This window comes from Chionomys nivalis, chromosome 2 (assembly GCF_950005125.1).
Source record: "Chionomys nivalis chromosome 2, mChiNiv1.1, whole genome shotgun sequence".
Classification (NCBI taxonomy): Eukaryota; Metazoa; Chordata; class Mammalia; order Rodentia; family Cricetidae; genus Chionomys; species Chionomys nivalis.
In genome coordinates this window covers 85,443,262-85,469,658 of record NC_080087.1, presented here as the reverse complement: position 1 = coordinate 85,469,658, position 26,397 = coordinate 85,443,262, and the positions used below count along the sequence as shown (strand labels likewise).

Here is a 26,397-nt window from a genome sequence, read left to right as displayed (position 1 = left end):
AATACAGTTTAATATCTTCGTAAGGGGGAAGGAAACAAAAAGCGCATATAAGTGGTGACTTGAAAAGGACAAGGGGAATGATGTATATCACAGAGAATGAAGGAGCCTATTTTAGAGAGTGAGGTCAGTCAGAAAACATTCCTTTAAGGCTGTGATGTTTAATTTGAGATGAGAGGCCATGCATTTGGGGGACGCTAGACAGAAGGAACAGCCATCATAAAAGTCTGGGGAGCAGACTGACATGGTTAGAGATGGCAGTAGGGAAGTGCAGCAGCCAGAACTCCAGGGCCTTAGGGAAACTTGGGTTTCAATTTGAAATATCAGTAGGTTTAAATGAGTCTCAAAAGATTTGTCATCTAGGCTCCTGGACAGTCTTAAAGGTATTTTATTGGTCAGCTTTCAAGGCTAATGCATAAACTAAAACTTGATTTGTTAATTTCTCAGAAAAATAAATAACTAGGAACTATAGCATTCCTTTTTTGTCAGCAGCAAATAATTGCTTAGTTGGTAAAACTACAGTGGCAAGCCTGGGCTCATTGAGAAGTAGTCCCTGGGCCGAGGGACCTGGAGCAGTTGTTGCAGCCAAGGGAACTGGGTGTTCAAATCTTGATCTGTTAAACAAGCTCTCCTAGGAAGCCAGCGTCAGACTTCTTTGTTGACTGGTTCTCATCCCCATATTTACGTTTGTTCCCTAGCCAAGTCATGTTGGGAGTACTGCTGCCCCCTTCCAAATGGCTGCAAAGTGCCCAAGAACTGGCAGAAAGCCTGTTTCTTGGACAGTTAGCTCTCCAATCAAGAAGAGGCTTGTGGGCTGGAGGGATGGATGGCTCAGAGGTTAAGAGCACTAGCTGCTCTTCCAAAAGTCCTGAGTTCTATTCACAGCAACCACATGGTGGCTCACAACCATCTGTAATGAGATCTGGTGCCCTCTTCTGGCCTGCAGGCACACATGCAGGAAGAACACTGTATAGATAATAAATAAACTTTTTTAAAAAAGAAGAGGCTTGTTGTGGAGAGACTGTAGTGGACACAGTAGTCCCAAGAGGAGGTTGACTGTTCTGAGAGCTGTCCAGGCAAAGGCCCTCAGGTGTGACAAATCTAGTCAGAACAGGGAAGACCTTAGGACAAGGTGACAGGCCTTTAAGGGCCATAATAAGAGGGAGAGTAATTTGGAGATAGATAAAAACCCTCGACTTGAGGGTTGTGTCTAAATTTGGTCAAAAACTATCTTAAGTCAGGTGTTGTAGCCCACACTTCCTATCCTAGTACTCAGAAGAGTAGAAAGTATAAATTCAAAGACAGCCTCCTATTTCGAAAGTGTAAAATGGAGATTGGGGTAGGAGGAGGTTGGAGTGATAGCTCAGCAGTTAAAGGCACTGGCTGCTCTTGCTGAGGAGTCGGTTCTCCGCACCCACATGGTAGTTCACAGTCATCTGTAACTCTAGTTCCAGGGGTTCTAATATCCTCTCTGACCCCTGTGGACATCAGGCATGCACATGGTACATAGAAATGTAGCCAACACATACACATAAAATAATTAAACACACAAACCTAACAATCACATCAGCCTCTTCTTGCTAGACAGGGAAATCCATGGAGGCCTATGGAGTCTCTCATTCACAGAACACTTAGCAAACACTGGGCTTCCCACACCAAGCAGTTCTCCGATTTTCTGCAGACACTTGAATTTGGTGCAAACCACCCAACGTTAACACAAAGCTCAGTAGGTCAATGACTCACAGTCCTACAAATCTACTTCCCACTTCATATCCAAGCCCAGGAGTTACCTGTCCTTTCTGACCAATCGCCTGTAATTGGGAGTTCCCAGAATCTCTTCTTCACGTTTGATAATTTGTTGTAATGGCTCCTAGAACTCAGAAACATGTAAGTATGGGCTACTTATAAAGGATCCCTCAGTAGAGATAGATGAACAGCCAAAGGAAGGGTACATGGAAAGTTAAATGGGAAGGGCGTGAAGCCCCCAACCTCTCCTAGCACCTTGAGTGGAAGTTCTCCAGTTTTAGTGATTTTATCATGTAAGTCTGCCTTCATAGGCTGGGAAAGTGACGCTGAAGGTCTTCCCAAGCTTCCCATGGAGCTCTGGTCTTTCTAGTGATCAGCCCCCATCCTGATGGACCCAGGAGTCCATCAGCGGAGAAACTCAGTAGAATGAAATGCAATTTGGAGCTGATATTCCATCTGAGTTACAGATATGTGTGCAGCATCTGTGCTCCTCTTTGCTCCATCCCCAACACTACCAAAACACCCACATCACCTAGGAAGTTCCAAGTAATTTAAAAGCTCTATGTCACTGGGCAGCACTCGGGAGACAGAGGCAGGTGGATCCCTGAGTTTCAGGCCAGCCTGGTCTACAGAGTAAGTTCCAGGATGCCAGGGATACACAGTCCCAGTCTTGATAACCAAAACTAAAAAATAAAGCAAAATAAAGCACTGTGTCAGGAACCAAACTAGAACAAATGACACTTCTAGGCATCCTTGTCATTCTGGAAATTATCAGAGTTCAGAGCCCAAACGTGTGCAGATGGTCTCAGCTGCATGCATCTACTTTCACTCTTATTCAAAAAAATACATGAAATAGGAAATAGGTTTTATAAGAAATTTGTTAAATGATACCCAGTTTTTAGGCTAATGTTCACATTCCGAGAGTAAAGTAAAGAAGATTCAGCTCAGATTTTCTTTAGTTAGATGTGTACTAGATGCCTTAGAAAACATTTGACAGTGTTTCCCTCTTACAGTGGAAAGTCTAGCTTTCTTTAAATATGCTCTTCTACAGCCATGCGCCCTATGTGTGTCATGTCTTGTCTGAGCATGCTCTCTGCTGGATCATGCTCTGTAGTGAGGAGCTGCGGGCTGTGTTCCTGCCGCCCCAGCTCCTGGTCGCCTGGCTAGCTTATGCCCCAAAATAACAACACACAAACTGTGTTCATTTAAACAGTGCTTGACCCATTTCTATTCATGTGTGTAGCACCCCAAGGTGTGCTTACCCGGAAGATTCTAGCCTACGTCCATCCTGGGTCGGAGCTTCATCGTGCCTGCTCTGGAGAGGAGAGCATGGCATCCGTCTCTCAGAGGAGCTGCCCTGCATCTGCCCGGGAGAGGGGAGCATAGCGTCTGAGCTCATTTCCTCTTCCTCCCAGCATTCTGTTCTGTTTACTCCATCCACCTATGTTCTAACCTATGAGGGCAAGCAGTTTCTTTATTTTTTAACCAATGACCCTCCTCCATCAATGCTCCCATTGAGAGACCCATGGTGCCAGTGTTTTCTCTCCTTTTACACAGGAATTCTAGTGTCAGACTTACTGTTTCTGTTCTCCCTAGGTTGGGTGTTTTCTTGGGGGTTGGAGGAACAAGTTTCCCTCTGTTGAAGTCTCTATGTATACAGACATCTGCCTACTGGGACTAAAAGGCATGCACTACCTTACCTGGCACTGTTTTTATTTTTTGTTTTTTGTTTTTTGGTTTTTTATGCTAAAAGTATGTAAGTTGAAGTCTTTTCCATAATGCTTTCTCTGAACACCTGTACAGAGAAGTATGGCCAAGACTAATGTGACCTGGTTTGTGCCTAGGTGCCTGAAGGAAGACCCTGCAACAATGTCCCTGCTGCAGAGAAGTCTGGATCCTGAGAAGACCCTGGGTCTGGTGGATGTGCTGTACACAGCTGTGTTGGACCTAAGCCGCTGGAGGGCCGGGAGGTTGTTGTCCCCTTGACTCATTTGAACTAGCTGTACAAGTGGTTTGCATTTTAGAGCCACAGCCAGGAGCACTATAGCCATACAACCAAGCATGATCCATGTGTGCTCATGCCACAGAACATATGTGTGAGTAAGTAAAGCAAGAAAGAAGCCTAGCACGGCGATGGTGGCTCACACCTAAGCACTCACGAGGCAGAGGCAGGCCCATCTCTCTAAGTTAGAAGCCATCCTAGTCAACAGAGTGGGTTCCAGGACTGTCAGAGCTGCTACACAAAGAAACCTTGTTTCAAAACCCAAGAAAGAGAACTTCCTGGTGCCTTTATTTCAAGATAGGTCAAACATGCAGAAAAGATGCCAGAATAGAGCAAGATTTCTTCTTTCTCTGTTACCTGTGTTTTTAATCTGTTAACACTTGGCCTTCAGTGTTTTAATCAGAAAGGAAGGTCGTGGAGAAAACTTTTGCTCCAGTTTCCATTCTCATAAACAAAAGCAGAGAAAAGTGTAGAAAATGTATCTTTCATGAAGCTTATTTGTACTTGGAAGTAGCTGAAAGTTAGAAAATTACTCTGTGAGTTGTTCGTATTAGCACTTCAGCCATGCCTGAGGGGCTCTAGCAGGCCCTAGCAGGCCCCAGCACAGCAAACATGGCACTGGCAGGCCTTGCCCTTCCTCCTTCCCTCTCCCTTGTGAACTTTAGACTATATCCCTAAAACTAGCCACCAAGGTCTAGTCCCATGTTTGGACACTTTCTTATGCCAGACTCATTCCTAAGGCAGATCACTAGGGTCCAGCTACCAAAGTATTGAAGTCCAGCAATGGAAAGCCCCCCTTTGGTCAGGCAGCAGTGGCACATGCCTTTTATCCCAGCACTCAGGAGGCAGAGACAGGCAGATCTCCAAGACTGAGTTCCAGGACAGCCAGGACTACTCAAGAGAAATCCTGTCTTGAAACTCCACCCCTCAAAAAAGGCCCCCGTTTGGCTACCCTAATTAACATGCCCAATCACAACAAACAAACTCATCCTAACACTGTTTCCTTTTCCTTTTATAAACTCCCACTTGCCTATGGGTCTGTCTCTCTATCCAGAGGCAGTCCTTTGTCCCTTTCCTCCCCTCTCCCCTGTCTTTGTCTCTCTGGGGCAAATAAATCTTTGTGCTGAGAACTTGATCTTGCTGTGCCCTGTGCCATCTCTGGTCCTTTCAGTGCCCTCATTTATTCCTTTCCTCTCCTGACAGACTCCATCTGTACCTCAGACTGGCCTCAAACTTACTCTGTGTCCAATAGCCTGTAGCTTTTGAAAGCATCTCCTAGCATGACAAGCAGCCATACCCGGCTTTCTCCTCTTAACACATGACGAGTTCAGTGAAATGTCTTGTCAAGGGTCATAGCAGCCATCAGCTGCCTTGTCCCCTGCCTCATGCCATATTATCTATAGTATTCTCCTGGTCTACATAGTCAGTTCCAGGACAACTAGGGCAACACAGAAAGGCCCTGTCTCAAAAAACCAAAAAGGAAAAAAAAAGGAAAGAAAGAGTACTCAGAAATTCTTCAAAGTGCTGGTGTTGATGCACTGCCTTTAATCCCAGCACTTGGGAGACAGAGACAGGTGATTCTCTGTGAGTTTGAGACCAGCCTGGTCTACATACTGAGTTAGTTCCAGGACAGGCTCCAAAGCTACACAGAGAAACCCTATCTTGAAAACCAAAAAATATATATATATATATCCTTGGAAGTAACAGCATCAATAATACATAGTGGCCCTAACCCCCGCCCCAGCCTCGTACTGTTTGCATTTGTCCATTGTTTTTCTGCTGAATCTGCCAGTTGCACCTCTACACTAGCCAGGGCCTGCTCTTGTGTGCTATACGTAGGTGTCACTCCAGCTCTAGACATTACCATTTCACAGCCTTATGTTAGGCACTGGGTATTCATTTCTTTATATATAAAGCAGATGAACCCAGTACACCCACCTGCCCTAGTTTACCTTCTGTTGCTATGATAAAGACCATGCATGACCAAAATCAACTAGGGGAGGAAAGGGTTGATTTGGCTACAGATTATACAGTCCATCATCTAAGGAAGCCAAGGCAGGAGCCTGGAGGCAGGAGATGAAGCAGAGACTGAGGAGGAATGCTGCTTACTGGCTTGATTTATATGGCTTGCAAAGCTGTTTTCTTATACATCCAATGACTACTTGCCCATGGGTGGCACTGCCCATAGTGGGCTGGGGTCTCCCTCATTAATCAATGATCAAGAAAATGCTCATAGTCTTACCCTATAGCATTGCCCATCAATGGAGGTTCCAATTCTCAGATGACTAACTTAATGTCAGGTTGATTTAAATAAATAAGTAAATAAATAAATAAATAGCCAACCAAGCCAGGTGGTGGTGGCACATGCCTTTAATCCCAGCACTAAGAGGCTGAGGCAGGTGGATCTCTGTGAGTTCTAGGATAGCCAGAACTTGTTGGGAGCTGCAGATCCCTGGCCCCTTGACTTTCTTTGCCTGTCTCAGACCCTTTGCCTGCTGGAGTGAACTGAGCAAAACACCTCTGCTTGCAGGTGCTTTGAGCACAAGACCTTGATGGCAGGGGAGTGGGTTCTGATGAGGCCTACAGCTGAAAGATTCCAAGAGCTGGGGCATGGCTATCAGTTAAGGATCCCTATATAAGCTTCCCCTGAGCACAGTAAACTTGGCACTCTTGTATCAAGGATGACCCATGTCCCCGTGTCTGTCTGTGTGTGCATGTGTTAAGTCTCCAGCTTAGTTCCCAGCTCACTCACCGTCCCATAGTGCAGGCGCTACAAGGACTATTTCACAGAGAAGCCGTGTCTCAAAAATAAATAAATAAAAAATTTCAGGGCACCACCAAAAAGGTCTTTTTCTCAAAGTCAGGCACATTCTTGGCTCTTCTCCACTCTTTCCTTCCTGTCTTCCTGTCTCTCCCTGTAGCTTACTTGCTCACTCTGTGGTGCTGGGGCTTCAAGCATCATCATGCTAGTTAGTAATCAGTAGTACCCATTATCATAGTAGTTAGTAATCAGTAGTACCCATCATCATGCTTGTTAGTAATCAGTAGTACCCATCATCATAGTAGTTAGTAATCAGTGGTACCCATCATCATAGTAGTTAGTAATCAGTGGTAATCATCATCATGCTAGTTAGTAATGAGTAGTAACCATCATCAGGCTAGTTAGTAGTCAGTAGTATCCATCATCAGGCTTGTTACTAATCAGTAGTAACCATCATCAGGCTTGTTAGTAATCAGTAGTAACCATCATCAGGCTAGTTAGTAATCAGTAGTAACCATCACCAGGCTAGTTAGTAATCAACACAAAAGAGGCTTTTGTTCTTCAACTTAAGATGTCCTCTTTTCTTTTTCTCTTGTTCATATAGGGAACAAGCTTTACCCTGTATACAGATCCAGCTGCAAAGGGACATCTGTGATTTTGGGAACCAGGCTGACCTGCCATCTGGAAACGGAAGCAAGTCCTCAGGTCTGCAGAAGACCTTCTCCAAACTGACATCTCGGTTCACCAAGAAAGTGTCGTGCACCACCTCCAGCAGCACACACTATTCCAAAAACGTCTTCACAGCTGTGTGTTCAGAGGAGAAGGCCAAGATGCCAGGCAATATGGATACACGGTTACAGAGCATTTTGAACATTGGTAACTTCCCTAGGACTACAGACCCTTCCCAGTCGGCTCAGAATTCCAGTAATCCAATGGTCAATGGTTTTCTCCTGGAGAGACATGAGAACTTCCTGCATGGGGACGATGGCAAGGACGAGAAGGGCATGAACTTACCCACTGACCAGGAAATGCAGGAAGTGATAGATTTTCTCTCAGGCTTTAACATGGGCCAGTCACATCAGGGGTCCCCACTAGTGACAAGGCGTAATTCTACTGCCACTGCCATGGTGACTGAACAGAAGACAGGAGCCCTTCAACCACAGCAGCCATCACTGCCAATGGCCCCTCCATTACGGCCACCCCAGGCTGGAGCACACACACCTCTGGCACCTCAGCAGCAGTCTCCAAAGCAACAGCAGCCCCAGGTCCAGTACTACCAACACCTGCTCCAACCCATTGGATCACAGCAGACTCCACCCCAGCCTCGGGCACCTGGGAAATGGGTCCATGGCTCATCTCAGCAGCCAGCACCTCCCATGGCAGCGGGTCTGTCTCCTCTTGGTCAGTGGCCTGGCATTTCTGATCTCAGCTCTGATTTGTACAGCTTGGGCCTAGTGAGCAGCTATATGGACAATGTGATGTCAGAAGTTTTGGGACAGAAGCCACAGGGACCTAGGAATAACACCTGGCCAAACCGTGACCAAAGTGATGGAGTCTTTGGAATGTTGGGAGAGATTTTGCCTTTTGATCCTGCAGGTAGGTGAGGCCTTCCCACTGCTCACCACATTAAAAAAATATAACACAGTTGCTGATGAATTCCTGGAGGCCTAATCCCACAGCCTTATGAAAGTACAGCACTTGTGTGTACTAGTACGCTCTACTAGTAAGCGCCAGCCCCTGCCCTCAGCTGTCTGGAGGGAAGTGTCTGGTGGAGGCAAGTGCAGGGGAGATGTAGCAGGAAAGGAAAGCAGATTGGGGAAGTGGCTGAAAAAGTAAGGGAGAACCATTATTTGTCTTGAGACCCTGGATCGATCTCTCTCTCTCTCTCTCTCTCCCTCCCTCCCTCCCTCCCTCCCTCCCTCCCTCCCTCCCTCCCTCTCTCTCTCTCTCTCTCTCTCTCTCTCTCTCTCGGGTTTCTCTGTGTCCCTGGCTGTCCTGGCATTCGCTCTGTAGACCAGGCTGCCTTGAACTCTGAGGTCTGCCTACCTCTGCCTCCTGAGTGCTGGGGTTAGAGGTGTGCATGAAGGCGTGCACCCCCACTGTCTGATGAGCCGCAATTTTGTAATCCTGTTATTATTTTATGTTTTACTCTTTCTGGTACTGGGGATTGAAACCAGGGCCTCTCATATGGTAAGCAGGCACTCTACCACTAGCCGTATACCCAGCCTATCTTACATTTTTTCTTTTGAAACAGAGTCTCACTAATTTGCCAGCTTGTTCTGAGACTTCCTCTGTAGCCATGGTAGGTTTTCAGTTTGGGATCTTGGGCTTGGAAAGATGGCTTAGTGGTTAAGAGTACCAGCTGCTCTTGCAGAGGACTCAGGGTCACTTTCCTCTTCTAGTTTGGGTGGGTGCTGTGTGCATGTGGTGCACTGATAGACATGCAGGTGAAGCAAGCACACAAAATTTTTTTTTTTTTTTTTTTTTTTTTTTTGAGACAGGGTTTCTCCATAGCTTTTGGTTCCTGTCCTGGAACTAGCTCTTGTAGACCAGGCTGGCCTCGAATTCACAGAGATCTGCCTGCCTCTGCCTCCCGAGTGCAGATTAAAGGCGTGCGTCACCACTGCCCAGTTCCCTTTTCAATTTTTAAATTTATTTACCTTCTTTGTGTGGCCCTGGCTGTTCCAGAACTCAGTTGGTAGACCAGGCTAGCCTTAAACTCAGAGACCTGCTTGCTTTGCCTCCCAAGTGCTGGCATTAAAGGTGTGTGCCACATCCACTTGGCTCATTCTGTCATTTTGCATTTTGCTCATAGCTACCTCTTTTGCCCCCTCCCCCAGTGGTCCTTTCCTTCTCCTGAACAGGCATCTTAACAGGATTATGCCCTAGTCTCTGCCAATCTGGAGGTTCACAGTATGCAGGGTGGGTTCACATTTCACTTACTATTCTTGTCTTTTGGGGTTTTTCTGTCTTTTCTGTAGAGGCAGCCCAGATCCTCATGCATGTTAGGCAGACCTTCTTCAACTGAACCATATCCTTTTCTTACCTGTTACCTTCTTGTTGGCATGTCTTCAAATGCCTCTGTTCTGGTTTGGGTTTGGTTTGTTTGCTACCCTGCACAGCATTGTTCAGCCCTGTGCAGAGTATGTTTGGCCACATCTTTTTTTGTTTGTTTGTTTTTCAAGACAGGGTTTCACTGTTTAGTTCTGGCTGTCCTGGAACTAGCTCTGTAAACCAGGCTGGCTTCAGACTCACAGAGATCCACCTGCCTCTCCCTCCTGAGTGCTGGCATTAAAGGCGTGCACCACCACCACTGACTGGCTTGCCACATCTTAATGCATTCTGAAATTTGGTCTTTGTCATAATTGCTGTCTTTACACTGAACAAGCAAGTCTGATGCCCCATGCTCAAGAAAATAATTGGCTCAGAGTTCAGCTTGAGTGGCAGTGATGTAACCACTCTCTGGCTTTGCCAAATTCCATGATGTAGTTGCTCAAAAATCATCATGTGATACTGCAGTTCATAGAGGCGAGACATTGGGAAATTTAAGTCAGTCCATAGAGATGGCTTGTGAGCATCTGCTGCTCTTCCAGAAGTCCTGAGTTTAGCTCCCAAACTTCATGTCTGGCAGTTCTGTACATCTGTAACTAGAGCTCCTGAGGACCCAGCGCCATTGGCTGGCTTCCAGACACCCACCACAGAGGCATGCACACATACACACGTTAAATTTTTTTTTCTGATTTTATGTGTATGAATGGTTTGCCTGTACATATGTGTGTGCACCATGTGCATGCCTCGTGCCTGCAAAAATTGGAAGAGAGCTTAAGATTCCCTGAAACTAGAGTTATGGATGGCTGTGAACCATCATGTTGGTGCTTGGAAGCAAATCCAGGTCCTCTCCAAAAGCAACAAATGTTTTTTTTTTTTTTTTTTTTTTTTTTGTTTTTTTTTTTTTTTTTTTTTGGTTTTTCGAGACAGGGTTTCTCTGTGGTTTTGGAGCCTGTCCTGGAACTAGCTCTTGTAGACCAGGCTGGTCTCGAACTCACAGAGATCCGCCTGCCTCTGCCTCCCGAGTGCTGGGATTAAAGGCATGCGCCACCACCGCCCGGCACAACAAATGTTCTTAACCATGAGCCATTTCTCCCAGCCCCATATACACACAAATTTTTGAAAAATAATTTTGAGATTTATTTTTTTTGTTTGTTTTGTTTTGAGAAGGGTCTCACTCTATAGCTTTGGTTGGTTTGGAACTCACTTTGTAGACCAGGGTGGTGTTGAACTCACTGAGATCCACTTATATCTGCCTTCTGATTGCTGGGATTAATGGTGTGAGTCACCACGCCCAGCCTAGATTTTCATGTATATGAATGTGCACCATATGAGTGCCTGAGAATTATAGATGGTAGTGATCCATCATGTGGGTGCTTGGTATTGAACCCAGGCCTTCTGCAAGAGCATTAAGTACTCTTAACTGCTCAGCCATCTTTCCAGCCCCTTAAAAGTTTTTAAGTAGTTCCTATTTGTGTTAAACACTTATCTTTGGAACCAGACCGATTGGTGCACGCCTTTAATCCCAAGGAGGCAGAGGCAGGTGGATCTCTGTGAGTTTGAGGCCAGTCTGGTCTACAGAGCAAGTTCCAGGACAGCCAAAACTGTTATACTGTCCGGAAAAACCAAAAACCAGTTAGCTCTGGGAGACTGAGTCGGGTACACTGAGCATTCCAGGCCAGTCTGTCCTATAGAGTCCATTTGTGGGCACATAGCAAGACTTCCTCAAGAAGCTTCGTCCCCTGTCCTCTCTTCACACTCACAGTAGGCATAACCCTGCTAACAGCCCCATACATACCAACCCCAGCTTCAGAGCTCTGTGCGCTAAGCTCCATCTCACTTCAGGGAGCGGCCAGAGCCTGCAACCAACCAGTGAATGGCTCCCTGCCAGGCTCTCTCCACTCTACTGTGTGTGCGGCCAGCTCATCCTCAGAGGAAGAAAGGACGAGGAAAATTTGGCCTTAAATTCCGATTTTTCCTTTGTCTCAACACAGTGGGCTCAGACCCAGAGTTTGCACGCTATGTGGCAGGCGTGAGCCAGGCAATGCAGCAGAAGCGTCAAGTCCAACATGGCCGCCGGCCAGGCAACCCCCGGGGCAACTGGCCACCCATGGATGATGCCCATCGGACCTGGCCTTTGCCAGAGTTCTTCACAGAAGGGTGAGTTCTGCCTACAGTAAGGAAGCCAAATTTGGGATCTGGGTGCCCCATACAGCCTCTGTTCAAGGGGACGCTCACTGACTTTCATTCCTGCTTACTGGGCAGTGAAAGTGTGATACGGCTAAATTATGGATTGGTCAGACCCTAATTTAGGATGCCAACGGGTATGATGTGTCCACATGAATATACCTTTGCTATGAATGGTACTTCAAGATAGCCTCTTGTAAATGCAGTGCACATATGAGATTGTAAACATATTTTGTGTTTTTTAAATTAAAATATTTTAGCTTAAAAATTGTAAATATGGGGGGGCTAATAGAAAAAATTATAAGCACTTAGGAATAAACCAAGAGAAAACAGACGAGCTTTCTCCTCTTAAAGCAGGGATCTTATTGAACAGTGTTTCATGTGGTCTTTCTGGGGAAAGCAGCGTGGGTGTGAAACCCAAGAAGTTATTGGATTCTGTTATTATAGCCCACAGAAGTCAGAGTAGGCCTGGGGTGTGTAGCTCTGTGGTAGAGTGTTTACCTAGCATGTGCAAAGCTTGCCTGAGCTTAGTCCCCAGCCCAGCAGAAACCAAGGTGTGTGCTCCAGTTCTAGTGCATTGAAGAATATTAAGGGTGGGACACGGTGGTACACACTTACAATCTCGGCATGTGGGATGTGGACACAGAACAACTGTCATGAGTTCAAGGTAGCATGAGCTGTAGCAAGTTGGAAGCCAGCCTGAGTTACCTAGAGAAACCTTATTTCAGAGGAAAGAAAAAATAACACAGGCTGGCTAGATGGCTCAGTGACTTAAAAGCGCTTACTGCTTTTGCAGAGGACCCAAACGGTTCCTAGAATCCGTATGGTGGCACACAACCATCTATAACTTTAGTTCAGGGGAGTTGACCCCCTTTTCTGGCCTGTGAGGGCACCCACACACAGGTGGTACACATACTCATGCAGGCACATAAGGGAGAGTTAGGATGTGCATCTCATATTACTTCCGGCTAAGAAATCTGGATGGTGAGAGAGCGTCCCCACTTTATTTTCCCCTAAAACCAATCGCTTTCCAACCACAGGCTTCTGAGAAATAAAAGGAAGTAGTGACATGTAGTGTCTGCACTACGGGCTGGCACGTGAGCCAGGAAAGGGGCTGGATATTTAAACACGTATGCACAGAGACAGAGACAGAGACATGGGGACCCCGGTCATCCTTGAAACAAGAATGCCCCCTTTATTGTGTTCCAGGGCAGCTTATATAGAGATCCTTAACTGATAGCCACGCCCCAGCCAAACCCACCAGAAACCACTCCCTTGCCATCAGGAACTCCTGAGGGTCTCGTGCTCAGAGCAGCTGCAAACACAGGAAAACAAGTTGTTTACAAGAAATTCAGGGACTGGAGGTCCACAGTCCCCAACAATGACACTGTTACTTTTGAAGCAAAAGTAAAATGTCAAGTTTTGGCAGGGAGTGACAGCAAAGTCTGATTTGGGTCGTGGGAGGTCCATGACCATTTCTCTCTGCTCTCAGGGACAGCCTGCACAGTGGCTGGGCAGGTGCTCAGGGAGACTCCGCCAGCTCCAGTGATGAGACCTCTTCCGCCAATGGGGACAGCCTGTTCTCTATGTTTTCAGGGCCTGACCTTGTTGCTGCTGTCAAACAGAGAAGGTAAGGATTGCTAAACCAAGGACTGGAGAATGGGACAGCTCTGCCTCGGGGAAAGCCAGAGTGTTGCTTCTGCCAGCTTGCCCTATGGCAGGTGGGGGACAAAGGCCTTTGCAGGCACCTTAAAGATCTAGCTTCCTGGGCCTGACAGATGGATGACTCAGAGGTTAAGAGCACTGGCTGCTCTTCCAGAAGTCCTGAGTTCAATTCCCAGCAACCATATGGTGGCTCACACCATCTGTAATGAGATCTGACGCCCTCTTCTGGTATGCAAACAAAAATGCAGGTAGAACACTGTATACATAAAATAGATTTAAAAATGTACCTTCCATGAGGAAGAGGTTGGCCTGGGGTTGCAAGATCTGTAAGGGACTGGTAGGACACTAGCAGTAGTCTGTGAGAGAAGAAAATTGCCCCTGTGGGGTCTATACCTGTCTAAGAGGAGCTCCGGCACAGATCTGCTGTAATGTAAAACTAACATGCTTTTTATTTCTATACAATATTTTATTCTTTGACAGTTTCATACATGTATATAATGTATATTGATTATATTAATCATATTTTTCAGTTCCCAACATACCCAGTGCATGTTAAACACTTCCAGTAACTCTTAATTAGTTTTAATAATTATTAATAATTAATTAATAATTAATGAGACACCAGAGGTAGTTAACTCGGAGAGCTGTGAAAACAGCCAGTGCCATTTCCCTGCTGGCTGCAACTTCCTAAAGGGCTCTATAGGCATGCTGGCTCCTCTGTCACACTGACTTTGGTGGACCCAAGCCCTCTACACCTAGACTGGGGACCTAGAGACCAGAGCCAGGCACTTAATCTGACTGTGTCCCATACAAAGAAGCCATGTGGTCATTCTTTTTGTTCTTGATTCTTTCAGGAAACACAGCAGTGGAGAGCAGGAGACCAGCACACTGCCCTCACCACCTCTTCTTACCACAGTAGAGGATGTGAACCAGGTATTGTGACCTTGGGCCTCAAAGTCATAAGGGGTCATCTTTGTGGTGCATTATTTTCTCATGATTTTTGTCTAAACAATGAGATATGCTCACCCTAGCTGATGCAGTCTTCTGTAGAGGAAGCTCTGCCATTTGTCTAATGTGAGAGCCTCTTGGCACACCTCCTGTTCAGATCAGTTAAATATAAGGGCGGGCTGTGGATGCACGAGTGGTGGGAGGCCTGTAAGTGTCCATTCCACCGTTGGGCCACGATTATGTGGATTGTGTAGGCACTGAGTGCTGATGTTACCATAAGAGCTTCCCTTGCCGGGCCGTGGTGACGCACGCCTTTAATCCCAGCACTCGGGAGGCAGAGGCAGGCGGATCTCTGTGAGTTCGAGACCAGCCTGGTCTACAAGAGCTAGTTCCAGGACAGGCTCCAAAACCACAGAGAAACCCTGTCTCGAAAAACCAAAAAAAAAAAAAAAAAAAAAAGAGCTTCCCTTGTGGGAGGCTGGGAGTTGGGTGGGCAGGTCACAATGACAACTCACCAGAAATGACACTAAGAACTCTCTTCTGTTTCCCAGGATAACAAAACCAAAACGTGGCCACCCAAAGCACCGTGGCAGCACCCTTCCCCACTGCCCAGCACGCTGCCCAGCCCTGCTGCACCACTTTATGCAGTCTCCAGTCCCGGCAGCCAGTGGAACGACACCATGCACATGCTGCAGTCCCCTGTGTGGGCTGCGACAAGTGACTGCAATGCCACCTCCTTCACCTATGTGCAGACACCACCCCAGCCCCCACCTCCACCAGCACATAAGGCGGCACCCAAAGGCTTCAAGGCCTTCCCTGGGAAAGCTGAGCGCAGGCCAGCCTATTTGCCTCAGTACTGACCACAGCTTGCCTGCTGCCCATCAAAGCTGTTGGGGCAACTGTCCCCAGGACTGAGTAGCTGATACTAGCCCCCAAAAGGACCAGTGCACCCCTGTCCCAGGGACGGAAATGTTCTTTGGGTCAGAGGTGATTGGCAGCTCCAAGTCTTTAAAGCCTGATTTCTCGAACTTTGAAGGTAGCAAACCCCTGGGAGACAGCTGAAGATGGAGATTTCTGATACTCAGGGGGATGCTGGCAATCTGCATGTTTAATAAGCACCTCAGGTAATACTGGTGCAGGTGGCCAAAGGCCACACTTGGAAAACACAGTCCGAAGGTTGTCAGTCCTGCATGTGGGTAAGGCATGAGGCCTGCAGGCTGAGAACAAAACTGACCATTCTTTGAAACTCCTTCTCTTTAACACACTGAGTGAGACCCACACCCATCACTGATTTTTATAGATATTTCTCATGTAGGTTTTCAGTTAAAAATGTCTCCTGCCTAAAGCATTGGCTGTCTTAAGACCCCAGGTACCCTGGCTGGAGGTTAGCTCAGCACTGTCTTCATTTAAGCTTATACAAGACAAGACACTTGTGATGAGAAGCAGCCACCTGACTGCCCGTGGGTGGGTAGCTCCTCTGCTCAGAAGCACCCAGGGGTGCAGGCTCATGGGATTTACAAGAGCAGGATTGGGGAGCTGCTGGCAGAGGCAGCACAGTGGGGTTTGTTGGCCCATGCTGAGTGCAGAGCAAAGCTGCACCTGCTGCCCTCAATCCTTCCACCGCGACCAAGGCAGCACCATTCTCAAAAGAAGCAACTGTGGGGAGGGGTTGCACCAAGACCCCCACACTCAGAACCACAGTGACATTTGCGAGCTGGCTCAGAAGACAAAAGAATTATGATGTAGACAGGAATTCAAAGTCTTTGTTTAGTCAACGACAACAAAAAAACACCTCACTTTTAGTTAACATGTGCCATTAAACAGACGGGACATTTTCCAGCCAGAATGGATCCAGAATTGAATGGTGCTTAAATTGAGAAATAATAATAAATATATCTATATAGAGTAGACATTTCCCACTATATATTAATTGAGGTTGCAGAAAGTTCTTTATATAAAACTTATTTAAAATTTTCATATTTCATCTTTGAAAATGTCTAATTGAAAAAATCCATGATATTTTCTGGTATGAAAGTTTGACAGTATTAATTTTTTTTATATTTTCTTAAATCATTAAACCATTTTAATATATGTTAACTACTAATAAATGGTTTATTCTTTCTAACTCCATGTAAGCTTTTCCAACAAAGATTGTAATAGCACATTTATGTTCTCATTTTTCTACAGATAAATTTATATTTAAAAATACCAAAAAGAAATCTATGTATACACACCACACACATGCACACACACATTCATACACAAGAATATTATAGAGGACCTGTTGGGTGTCTGAGCCCAGCCACCTGTGTTCTTAGTACTGTGTCTCCGAACTGATGGAGACCTCGGCTGTTGTCTTTTGTGCTGTGTGGGGGTGCCGTTCTGCCTGTACTGACGATCCTTCACCGTGGGTTCGGAATAGTCACCTCACCATGTTTACAGAGAACTATTTTGTACATAGAGTTTTCCAGGCACGTGCTCTACACCAGCCCTGTGTGGCTGCTGTCTGTGTTAGCTGTCACAGTGTGCACACTAATCTGTTCAAAGTTCCTTGTGGCTGTTCTACTTGTAAAAACTTTCTCTTTCCTTCAGTAATGTGTCCACAGTGCCCTGTGTTTCGAGTTCTATTCCACGGCAGTACTCTCATTTTCATAGTGCCTCCCCAAGACCTCACCCTGGGCCAGCACAGGTGACACTAACTGTCATCTCTGGTCTGTTTTTCTCTATTAAGGAAGACATTTTGTCTCCATGGCTGTGAGACCGTGTGACGCGGTTTGTGTAGTTTCCATGTAGGTGCTGTTGCCAGCACTGCCTTGCCCCGAACACTGGTAATCCCAGGTGCTGCGCTTGGCAGAGGTGTCTCGCCAAAGCGCATATATGTGCGTGTGAGTGTGTCCTCAGCACGGCCAAAGCATGGCTACCTTGCTCGGCATCAGCAGGACATCATGTGAATAGTTGTGACCTTCCAAACTGGAACTCTACATTTTGTATCTTACTTTTAAAGCTCCTATAAGTAAAATAACTATTGGCTTTATTAAAATATACATTTAATAATACTCTGTATCTTATTTAAAATTAACTGCAGCAGACACATGTCAGAAGCAATAGCTCACCTGGCAGAGATGTGCAGAAGCTGGTTTCCGGGTCAGCTTGTCCTCTGAGCCTCAGACCTGTCAAGGGGAAGACCACTCGGGATGGGATAGGACTGGCAGGGAGCAGATCATCCAGCTACAACCCCTAAGGTCATTGGACTCTCTAAGGTGTAACTAAAGCCTCTATGGGCAGGTGTTGACTGTCCCTAGAAGGATGTGGGCTCTTTCTGGGGTTGGTCTCTCCCCCAACAGCCTAAGGAGAAAACCCAGGAATGGTGTGTTTTTCTGCCCTGTTCCTCTCAGTAAACTCATCTGTAATCACAGCCTTTTTGGGGTAGATACAAGAGGATCAATACAAGGCCAGCCTGGGTTACGTTACCTGAGGCCCTGCCTGTCTCAAACAAAAACAGCATACAGGTGATTGGGTAGAACACAGGCTTAGTGAGCCCAAGGCCCTGAGCTGAATCCCCAGTGCCAATAAGTAAACAACCTGCAGGAAGACAGACGACTTATTGTGTTCCTGTTTGACTTAGGTGCCCAGTACTATTAGCTACTTCCGTTTACATCGGTGGTAATGAAAGGAGCATGGTAGCCCTACCGTGTCCTGGATGGGTTGGGGTGGAAGCTCCTGGAGGGCTTGGGAAGCCTCAGCCAGTCTGAGAAATGGAGGAGCGCACCAGCAGTTGAGGTTCATAGGCGGCCGGGACCTTCCTTTCTCTCCGTAGGAATTCCTGCATCGTACCAGCCATAGGTTTAGCCTGCTCTGTGCCATGTAGGAGCACCCTTGCCACCCACCTGGTCTGGAACAAAGAAAAAAGAACCTGGTGGTTCAGCTTCCACCACCTGGTGGGTGGGCAGCATGACCGGAGAGTTCAGGGAATAAGCTTGTCTGACTTGGGTCCTGGATTTGACCTTACAACTGGACTTAAAATTCAATCACAGCTCCGGGGGAGTGTGTGTGTGTGTTTCCCATGGGATCAGGCCCTTGTTAGAAGGCCAAATTGCATGCAAAGACTTGTCCTTGTTCTTACCCTACAGGGGAGACCACCCCATTTCCCCCATCCTTAGAGTACCAACAACCATTTTAGAAACTTCATTAAGAAAACCATCGGGTCTTTTTAAGGTCCTTTTAATCCTCAGACACACCATATCCCTTTAAGTCACTGCCATTAGGTCCTCTCCCCTGTAGAGCATCAGGCTTTTCCAGGCTTCCGCCCCTCCCCACCTCCCCACACTTCCTTACCCTGCTCCCTCCAACTGCTTGCCCTGTTGTGCTAAAGCACAGGTTCTCAAACTGTGGGTTGTGACCCCTATTTTGGGTCCAACCTTTTCAAAAGGGTCACCTAAACCATGGGAAAACATATTTACATTATAATTCACAGCAGTAACAAAATTACAGTTATGAAGTAGCAACAAAAATAATTTTATGGCTGTGGGAATCATCACAACATGAGGAGCTGTATTAGAGGGTCGCAGCATTGGGAAGCTTGAGAACCACTGCTCTAAAGGCTGCTTAAGTCTCTAAATTCTCTGCCTTTGCTGCCCAGGAATCTGGTGTTTCCGATTGTTTTCACAGTGGAAAGCCCCAGGAGAGCTAAGACTGAATCTCCTTAGGGCCACAATTCCCAGACCCTTATCAGGCAACGTGTGGCAGAAGAAAGGGGTTGCTGGGGCCAGGATTTGCCAATTCTAACATAGATTAAAAAAAAAAAAAAAATCAGACCTGACATAAGGCTCTCTACTGGGTTGAAGACTTGTTCACCAGAATTCTATTTGAACTGGAAGAGGAATTGTCATATGGGAGCATCGCGTCAGAATTATGTACCCTGTTTTTTGTTCTCACACTGTAGCCCAGGCTGGACTAGATTCTCGCTATATAACCCAGGCTGGCATCGAACACGCCTGCCTCTGCCTCCCTAGCGCTGAGACCACAGGCATAACCCACTACGCCCTCCTGCCCCTCGCATTATTCCTGGAGAGCGCGTGTGCACATCCTCCTCACCCAGGGCATGCGCACCAGTGTATTTCACCCATCCCAGACGTGCAAATGCAGGCGTTTTCTAAATCACCACGCAGGGCCGACTCTGCGTCCGCACATGCGCACATGCGCACATGCGCTCACCCTGCCCCCCTCCCTGGACGTGCCAGGCTACACGCAGCTAGCCTAGGTACTGCGAGTGCTCGCGACCTCCCTGCGCGTGGCCTCGCTCTTCCGACGGAATGCGTGCGCGTGCCCGAGGCTCCACCCAGCCTGGGGGCGGGGCCGCGCTCTCCAGCCGAGTGACTCAGCATCTTTGGCTGCCGCATCTTCCTAACAGCTCGTCGTCCTGGCTTTCCCGCTTCCCGCGGGCTCATTCCTCTTGGCCCCTTACCCCCTACTCGCAGCCTACAACTCCACAGTCACCCTTATCAAGCAGGCTCTAATCAAGGCACGATCTGGCCAGATACGCTTGCCTCAGCTTCCCCATCTTTAGGACGCGCCTCTTCCCTCAAAGGCTGGGAAGTGCCAAATTCACAAAACTCCAGGGTTTTACCAGGGCCGCGTTGGCGAGAATTTCGACCCTTCCTGGACTTTCTAAACCTGTCTCTACTGTCAAGTCCTCTTATGATCTGGTGCACGGACTAGGGCATCTTGCTGAAGGCCCTTGAGAACGGTGTGAGCAGGCTCTCATGCACTTTCTCGGCCAGGTTTTCTACAGGCTGTGCTTTGTCCCTGTCGTGTAGGCATAATCCCAAGAATGTTCTCTGGCCCAGGACCCTGTCGCTCCTGACTCGTCGCCTCTGTGGTTTGCAGTATTGGTATAAAATGCCCTGGCTGTTATGGTGGGAATAGAAAACAGGGTTTACCTTCTAAAAATTTATATATATGGTAAGTATTTTTGGATCCCCAGAACAAATATATATTTGTTTAATTTTTTGGGACAGGTAGTCCTGGCTGTCCTGGAATTTGCAATGTAGACCAGACATTACTTAACTCTTAAAGAGTGCTGGGATTAAAGACTGCACCACCACGTGCAGTTCCTATCAGATCTTCTTTAAAGGCTTAAGCGTGTGATGGGGAGATAGGTGAAACACCACTCAAATCTTTGGAGAGGCTTGTAGTTGTACCCACGTATAGTGCACATCTACAACTCCAGCGTTTTGGAAGCTGAGGCTCCATCTTTTATTAGTTTTTCAAGACAGGGTGAACCCTGTCTGTCCTGGAACTCCTCTGTGGACCAGGCTGGTCTTGAACTCAGAGATCCGACTGCCATCTGCCCCTTGAGTGCTGCGATCAGAAGCAAATGTGCCACTACTGCCACCAGGCCAGACATCTCTTTAAAAAGGGGTTGTAGGAGACAACTCCAAGAGCAAGGGGAGCCATGTCTCTAGAGGTTTCCTTTTAAACGGAAGAGCAGAGGAGATGGTTCAGCAGGGTAGTCAGTTGGTCCTGAGTCCATTCATCTCTGAGTATTCCTTGGAACGCGAGGAGAAAGGGCAGGAGGAAAGCCTCAGCAGCTCTCATCAAAAGCACCTCCTACAGAGGAGTCTTTGGGCACTGCTGGGCCAGAGTCTGAGGACCCCTGGGGCAGCAGCATCTGAGACTGATATCTTTGTTAGTTGAGGTTCAGGATGGAAGTGATTTTTGTTGTTTCTCTCTCTCTCTCTCCTCTCTCTCTCTCCTCTCCTCTCTCTCCTCTCCTCTCTCTCTCTCTCTCTCTCTCTCTCTCTCTCTCTCTCTCTCTCTCTCCCTCTCTCTCCCTCTTTCTCTCTCTCTCCCTCTCTCTCTCTCTCTCTCTCTCTCTCTCTCTCTCTCTCTCCTCTCTCTCTCTCCTCTCCCTCTCTCTCTCTCTCTCTCTCTGTGTTTGCGCACGCATTTGCAAGTGCGTGTGGCGGCCAGAGGACAACCTTGACTGACTATTCATTAGGACTGCTGTCCACCATTTTTATTTGTTTATTTATTTTGGATTTTCGAGACATGGTTTCTCTGTGTAGCCCTGACTTGTATTGGCACTCACTCTGTAGACCAGGCTGACCTCAAATTCACAGAGATCCACCTGCCTCCGCCTCCAGAGTGCTGGGATTAAAGGTGTGCGCCATCACAGCCCAGCTCATTTTTTATTTTTAATTACACTTATTTATTCAAAGGGGTTATGCCATGGTGTGCCTGTGGTCAAAGGACAATTTATGGGGGTTCTTTTCTGTTATGTGAATTCCAGGGATCAAACTTAGCTTATCAGCTTTGGCAGGAAGTACCTTTGGCTGATGAGCTATCTTGCCAGCCCCTATCCTACCCCTTCTTTTTTCAAAACAGGGTCATAACTATGTAGTCCTGCTGTCCTGGAGCTCACTCTGTAGACCAGGCTGGCCTGGAACTCAGATATCTGCCGGTTCTGCCTCCTGAGTGCTGGAATTAAAGGTATGTGCCACTACTACCCAGCTTAATAATATATTTTATTCATTTTCAGCTTCTTTTTTTGAGGCAGGGTCTATTGGTGAGAAGTGGGGCTTACCACTGAGGCTGGCTGGCTCTTGGTTCCTAGGATCCTCCTGTTTCTGCCTCCCTAGCATTGAGATTGCAAAAGGCCACCATGAGCAGCTTTTGTTTTGTTTTGTTTTGAGACAGGGTTTTTCTAGACAGTCCTAGAACTTGCTCTGTAGACCAGGCTGACCTGGAACTCACAGACATCCACCTGCCTCTTCCTCCCAAGTGCTGGGATTAAAGGTGTGTGCCAACATTGCTGGCATTATATAGTGAGTTTGAAGCCAGCCCTGGGCTGCATAAGACCCTGTGCACAGAATAAAATAAGGTTTATTTTTAAAGAACTGATCTTTTCATCTTAGTTTTTTTGTTTTGTTTTGTTTGAAAAGCTCTCACTATGAAGCCCAGTCTGGTCTCAGATTCACCGAGATCTTCTTACTTCTGCCCTCCTGAGTTCTGGGATTAGTAGCATGTGCTACCACACCTGGTTTAGTGTCTTTTGATGTCACTTTGATTTGTCTTCATTATCCAGCAGTTAAGATTACTTAGCAGGCAACCATGTGGTAGAAGAAGAGTTGCCCTTTGACCTACACTCACTGTGGCATGTCTCTCTCTCTTTTACATACACACACACACACACACACACACACAAGAAATGTAACTTTAAAAAAATGAACTTGTTTGTTGGGCTGACGTGTAGCTTAGTGATAGAGCATTTGTCTAGCCCTAGCATAAGCTTAGCCCTTGGTGCCATCCCTAAACCAACCAACCAACCAACCAAACAAACACACAAACAAACCTGCGTATATGAAGGTAATTAGCAGAAGGTTCCTCTTTCTGGCAGTCCTGTCCTTTGTGGGAACTGGCCACCACTGCTCGCGAGAGGCCACCATGTGCAGCATTTGCCATTGGCTCTGGAGAGTAAATATGTCCTCATCTCCAGGGCAGGTGCTTTACTAAACTATCTCCTCAGTTGTCATCTCCCCCGCCCTTTTTTTTTTTAGACATGCTGATCTCCAACGCCGTGCCAGTTGCTGATGTAGGCTTTCAACTCTTGATTTTTCTGCCTTTCCTTCCCAAGTATTGGGATGATACTGGAAGCCCAGTTGTTGATGTGCAGCGTTGCCTTGAAAATCTAGCGTGTCTGGAAAACGATACCCACCAACCACTTGCACCTCACCCACCCCATTACAAGTCTGCCTTGTGTCTCATCAGAATTGTGGGTGAGAATTCCATCTTTTCCAGGAAGCTGGATCCCAGACTGGGTATCTTGGCCTTTCTCCTTAGGAATTTGTGGATTCTTCATTCACTCGGTCCTCCATGTCCACCTCCTCCTGCCTTGAAGCTGCTCCCTCGGGGACCTGGTGTATCTCACTGACCTCCTGTATCACTCCGACCCTTTACACAATGTGTCAGACGAAATCCCTGCTGTTTAGAGTCTTTCAGTGCCATCTCATCTCTAAACAAAAACCAACACTGTTTCAAGGATTTGCAAGGCACTGGGAGAACTCCCTTCTCGCTAAATGTCATCCTCTAGGTTTTCTCCTCTGCTCCACTCGGGCCACATCCGCCTTCCGTTAGCGGGACATCTATGGGTGCTCCTCTCTCAGATTCTGCAATTTCTCTTCCCTTTGACAGAACAGTTTCCTCCCAGGTAGCAAACTGGCTCATTTCTTCACATTCATATTCTTACTCAAGTATAATAAAGGGTGAGTTTTTTCTTAATCATTTATTTAAAATTGCACTGCTTATTTCCAATATGCCTTTAAATGTATGCATATAATTTTATTAACCATGTGCGGGGGGTAGGTATGTGCAGGAGAATGCAGGAGTTAACCGGCAGTTAAGCCAGTCTATGTGGGTGCTGGGACCTCAATTCCGGTCCTCTGCAAAGAGATAAATGCAATATATGCTCTTAACCACTGACTCATGTCTCCTGCCCAAAACCAGTTTGCTCCTTTTCAGGAGCACTTGCCAGCTCTGAAATTCCATAAATTCTGTTTACTTACTTGGTTTATGTATCCATAATAGTTGCAGTACTAGAGTTCTCTAGAGTTTTGTTCCACTAGAGTTTTGCTGAATTTAATAAATGAATGAAAGAAGCAAGCGGACCGGGCATGGGAAGCTCCGCCTCTGCCCTTCAAATCACTTCCGGGCAGAAGTCAACCAAGGGACATCGCAAACGGCCACACTTGTATTACTTGTATTACAGAGTGGCCAGCAGAGGCCCCCAGATCTGCAGCCGCAGGCAAGGTCGTGTAGCGGACGCGGAGGACACGGGCGGGGCGGGGCCGGGGCGACCAGAGGCGTGACCGGGAGGGGCGGGGCCAGACGCCTGCGCCATAAAGGCCGCTGCGCGCACGGACACCGGGCTTGCTGCGCGCTGCCGCTGCTTCTTCCTTCCTCTTCCGCGCACGTCCAGCTCCGTGTCCCTCTCCGGTACCGCCATGGCCGCGCTCACCCGGAACCCGCAGTTCCAGAAGCTGCAGGAATGGCACAGTGTGAACCACGCCGAGCTCAACCTGAGGAGACTTTTTGAAGAGGATCCGGAGCGCTTCAAACACTTCAGGTGCGCTCTCAGGGTCGGGGCCCCTGGGACCCCCAGGCGCCCCGCAGGGCTAAGCCCGGGGCCGCATTTTGTCCTTGACTCCTCCTTGGAGTGGGTTCTTGGTACCCGCGTGCTCACCGGAGGGCCGGGGCTGCTTAGTCATGAGGAGGAGCTCCCCCCTCCCACCGGGACCCTCCTGTCCCTTCGCCCCCGCCTTCCAGCCATCCGAGAAGGGATTTCTAACCACCCTTGAGGAGGAGGAGGAGGAAGAGGAGCCCTTGCTGCCAAGAGGGACTGAAGAGAGCTGTCCCCTCCCACCTGTTTCTCCTGGGCTTGGGTCGGGAAGGGTGGGTAGGCTGAGATTTGCTGGGAGCCACAGTGTAAAAATAGAGCCGTGGAAGCACGATGAAGAGGCCAGAGAGACCCGTGAACGACTGCTAAATGGAAGGGAGGGTGGAGGGAATCTTGCATGTGAAACATCCGGGTATTCCTTGTCACTGATGCTGGAAGGCTAGGGACATGAGATAACCACCTGTGGCTCCTTACTCCGAAGTCCCCGATACTTCTGCATTGGTGTTCCGTAGTAAGTTTGAGACGTGGAGCGTGGAGGGGAAGCTCTGAGGTGGGGTCGTTCTGCAGGGCCGCTGCTGCACCCTTCGTCTAAACCATGCTCCTGGCTCAGGATCCGTCTGCATCTTTGTTTTGTGTCGTGGCTTCTTCCACGATACTGCTGCAGGTCAGCCCGTGTGGCCAGGCAACAGGCACTGCCACTGGGGTGTGGCCCAGAGAGGGTGGGCTTGGGTGTGGCCAATAGCTTCTGCATCATCCTGCAGCTTGAACCTCAACACCAACCATGGGCATATTCTGGTGGATTACTCCAAGAACCTTGTGAACAAGGAGGTGATGCAGATGCTGGTGGACCTGGTAATGTTCTAATTGGGGAACTGGCACCTCTGGTTTGGGTGTGGGGGTGTGGGGGGTGTTTGGGGTTCCAGGTCCAGGTTTGGAGTGATATCCCAGGGATCTCCAGGGCCTGCCATTTGAGCAGACTCTTGGAAGGCAAATAGGAATGGAAAAGAGCCTCACTGGGGGTTTGGACTTGTGACGGCTGATGGGGATGGGACACCAGGCCTCAGTGTTTTCTCCTTCTAGGCTAAGTCCAGGGGCGTGGAAGCTGCACGGGACAACATGTTCAGTGGTGCGAAGATCAACTCCACCGAGGTGAGTGGTTCTAGTGGACTCAGGTTCTGGGTACCCACCCCCGGCCTCTTCCTTCCCCTTTGCTCGTCAGACTGTCCTCATCGCCCTGTGTCTTCACCCTTCCGCTTAAGCAATGCTTTTGCCTCATGAAGGTGCTAAAAGACTTTTCTTCTGTGGGGGTGTGTCTTCACTGGGACTGGCAGCCTGGACTTGGCGAGCAAATTGGAATAGTGCCTGGTGTCTGTCCAGGGAGGGGCACAGCTCAAGCCTGAAGGGAGACATTTTCTTGGAGAATTTCAACTTTGATACTCGGATGGATCCGTGCTGCAATTTACATTAGGGGCAAGAAGAATCATGTCACCAAAGCCCTTAGTCTCTTTGGCAGTAGGAGTGATTGAGAAGTGGGGGTAAGATAAGTCTTGGAATCCTGCCCTTGACGTGATGTGGAAGCCCGCAGGCATAATAAACACTCCACACTTGTTCTCTGTGTCTTTTTTGAGTGTGTAGGTATGTGCACATACGTACAGAGGTGTCAGATTCCCCTGGAACTGGAGTTAGAGGCGGTTGTGAGCCGCCATTTTGTGTACTGAGAATCAAACTCTGGCCCTTTGGAAGAGGAACACGTGTTCTTAACTGCTGAGCCATCTCTCCAGCCCGGGTCTTAAACATCAGGACTGAGGCTTAGAGCTCAGAGATGCAGTTAGAAGCAGTTAATCTTGCACTGCTGGGCTTGTGTGAGGG

At 47.7% G+C, this 26,397-nt stretch overlaps 2 protein-coding genes across 5 annotated transcripts in view; both read left to right on the top strand.

The window, feature by feature from the left end:
• Garre1 (granule associated Rac and RHOG effector 1) overlaps positions 1–16,945 on the top strand; it is an 85,150-nt gene extending 68,205 nt beyond the window's left edge. For all 4 annotated transcript variants that reach the window (XM_057761908.1, XM_057761906.1, XM_057761907.1 and 1 more), the window contains exons 9-14: positions 3,588–3,713; positions 7,111–8,102; positions 11,549–11,714; positions 13,234–13,371; positions 14,261–14,339; positions 14,906–16,945. In XM_057761908.1, the coding sequence (XP_057617891.1) occupies positions 3,588–3,713; positions 7,111–8,102; positions 11,549–11,714; positions 13,234–13,371; positions 14,261–14,339; positions 14,906–15,214 (1,810 nt within the window). In that variant the 3' untranslated portion in view covers positions 15,215–16,945. The remainder of the gene's footprint in view (positions 1–3,587; positions 3,714–7,110; positions 8,103–11,548; positions 11,715–13,233; positions 13,372–14,260; positions 14,340–14,905) is intronic.
• A 7,301-nt stretch (positions 16,946–24,246) lies between these two features.
• The window catches only part of Gpi (glucose-6-phosphate isomerase), a 29,090-nt gene continuing 26,939 nt past the window's right edge, over positions 24,247–26,397 (top strand). Inside the window, exons 1-3 of the mRNA XM_057753680.1 lie at positions 24,247–24,477; positions 25,290–25,380; positions 25,609–25,677. Coding sequence (XP_057609663.1) covers positions 24,356–24,477; positions 25,290–25,380; positions 25,609–25,677 — 282 coding nt within the window. The 5' untranslated portion in view covers positions 24,247–24,355. The remainder of the gene's footprint in view (positions 24,478–25,289; positions 25,381–25,608; positions 25,678–26,397) is intronic.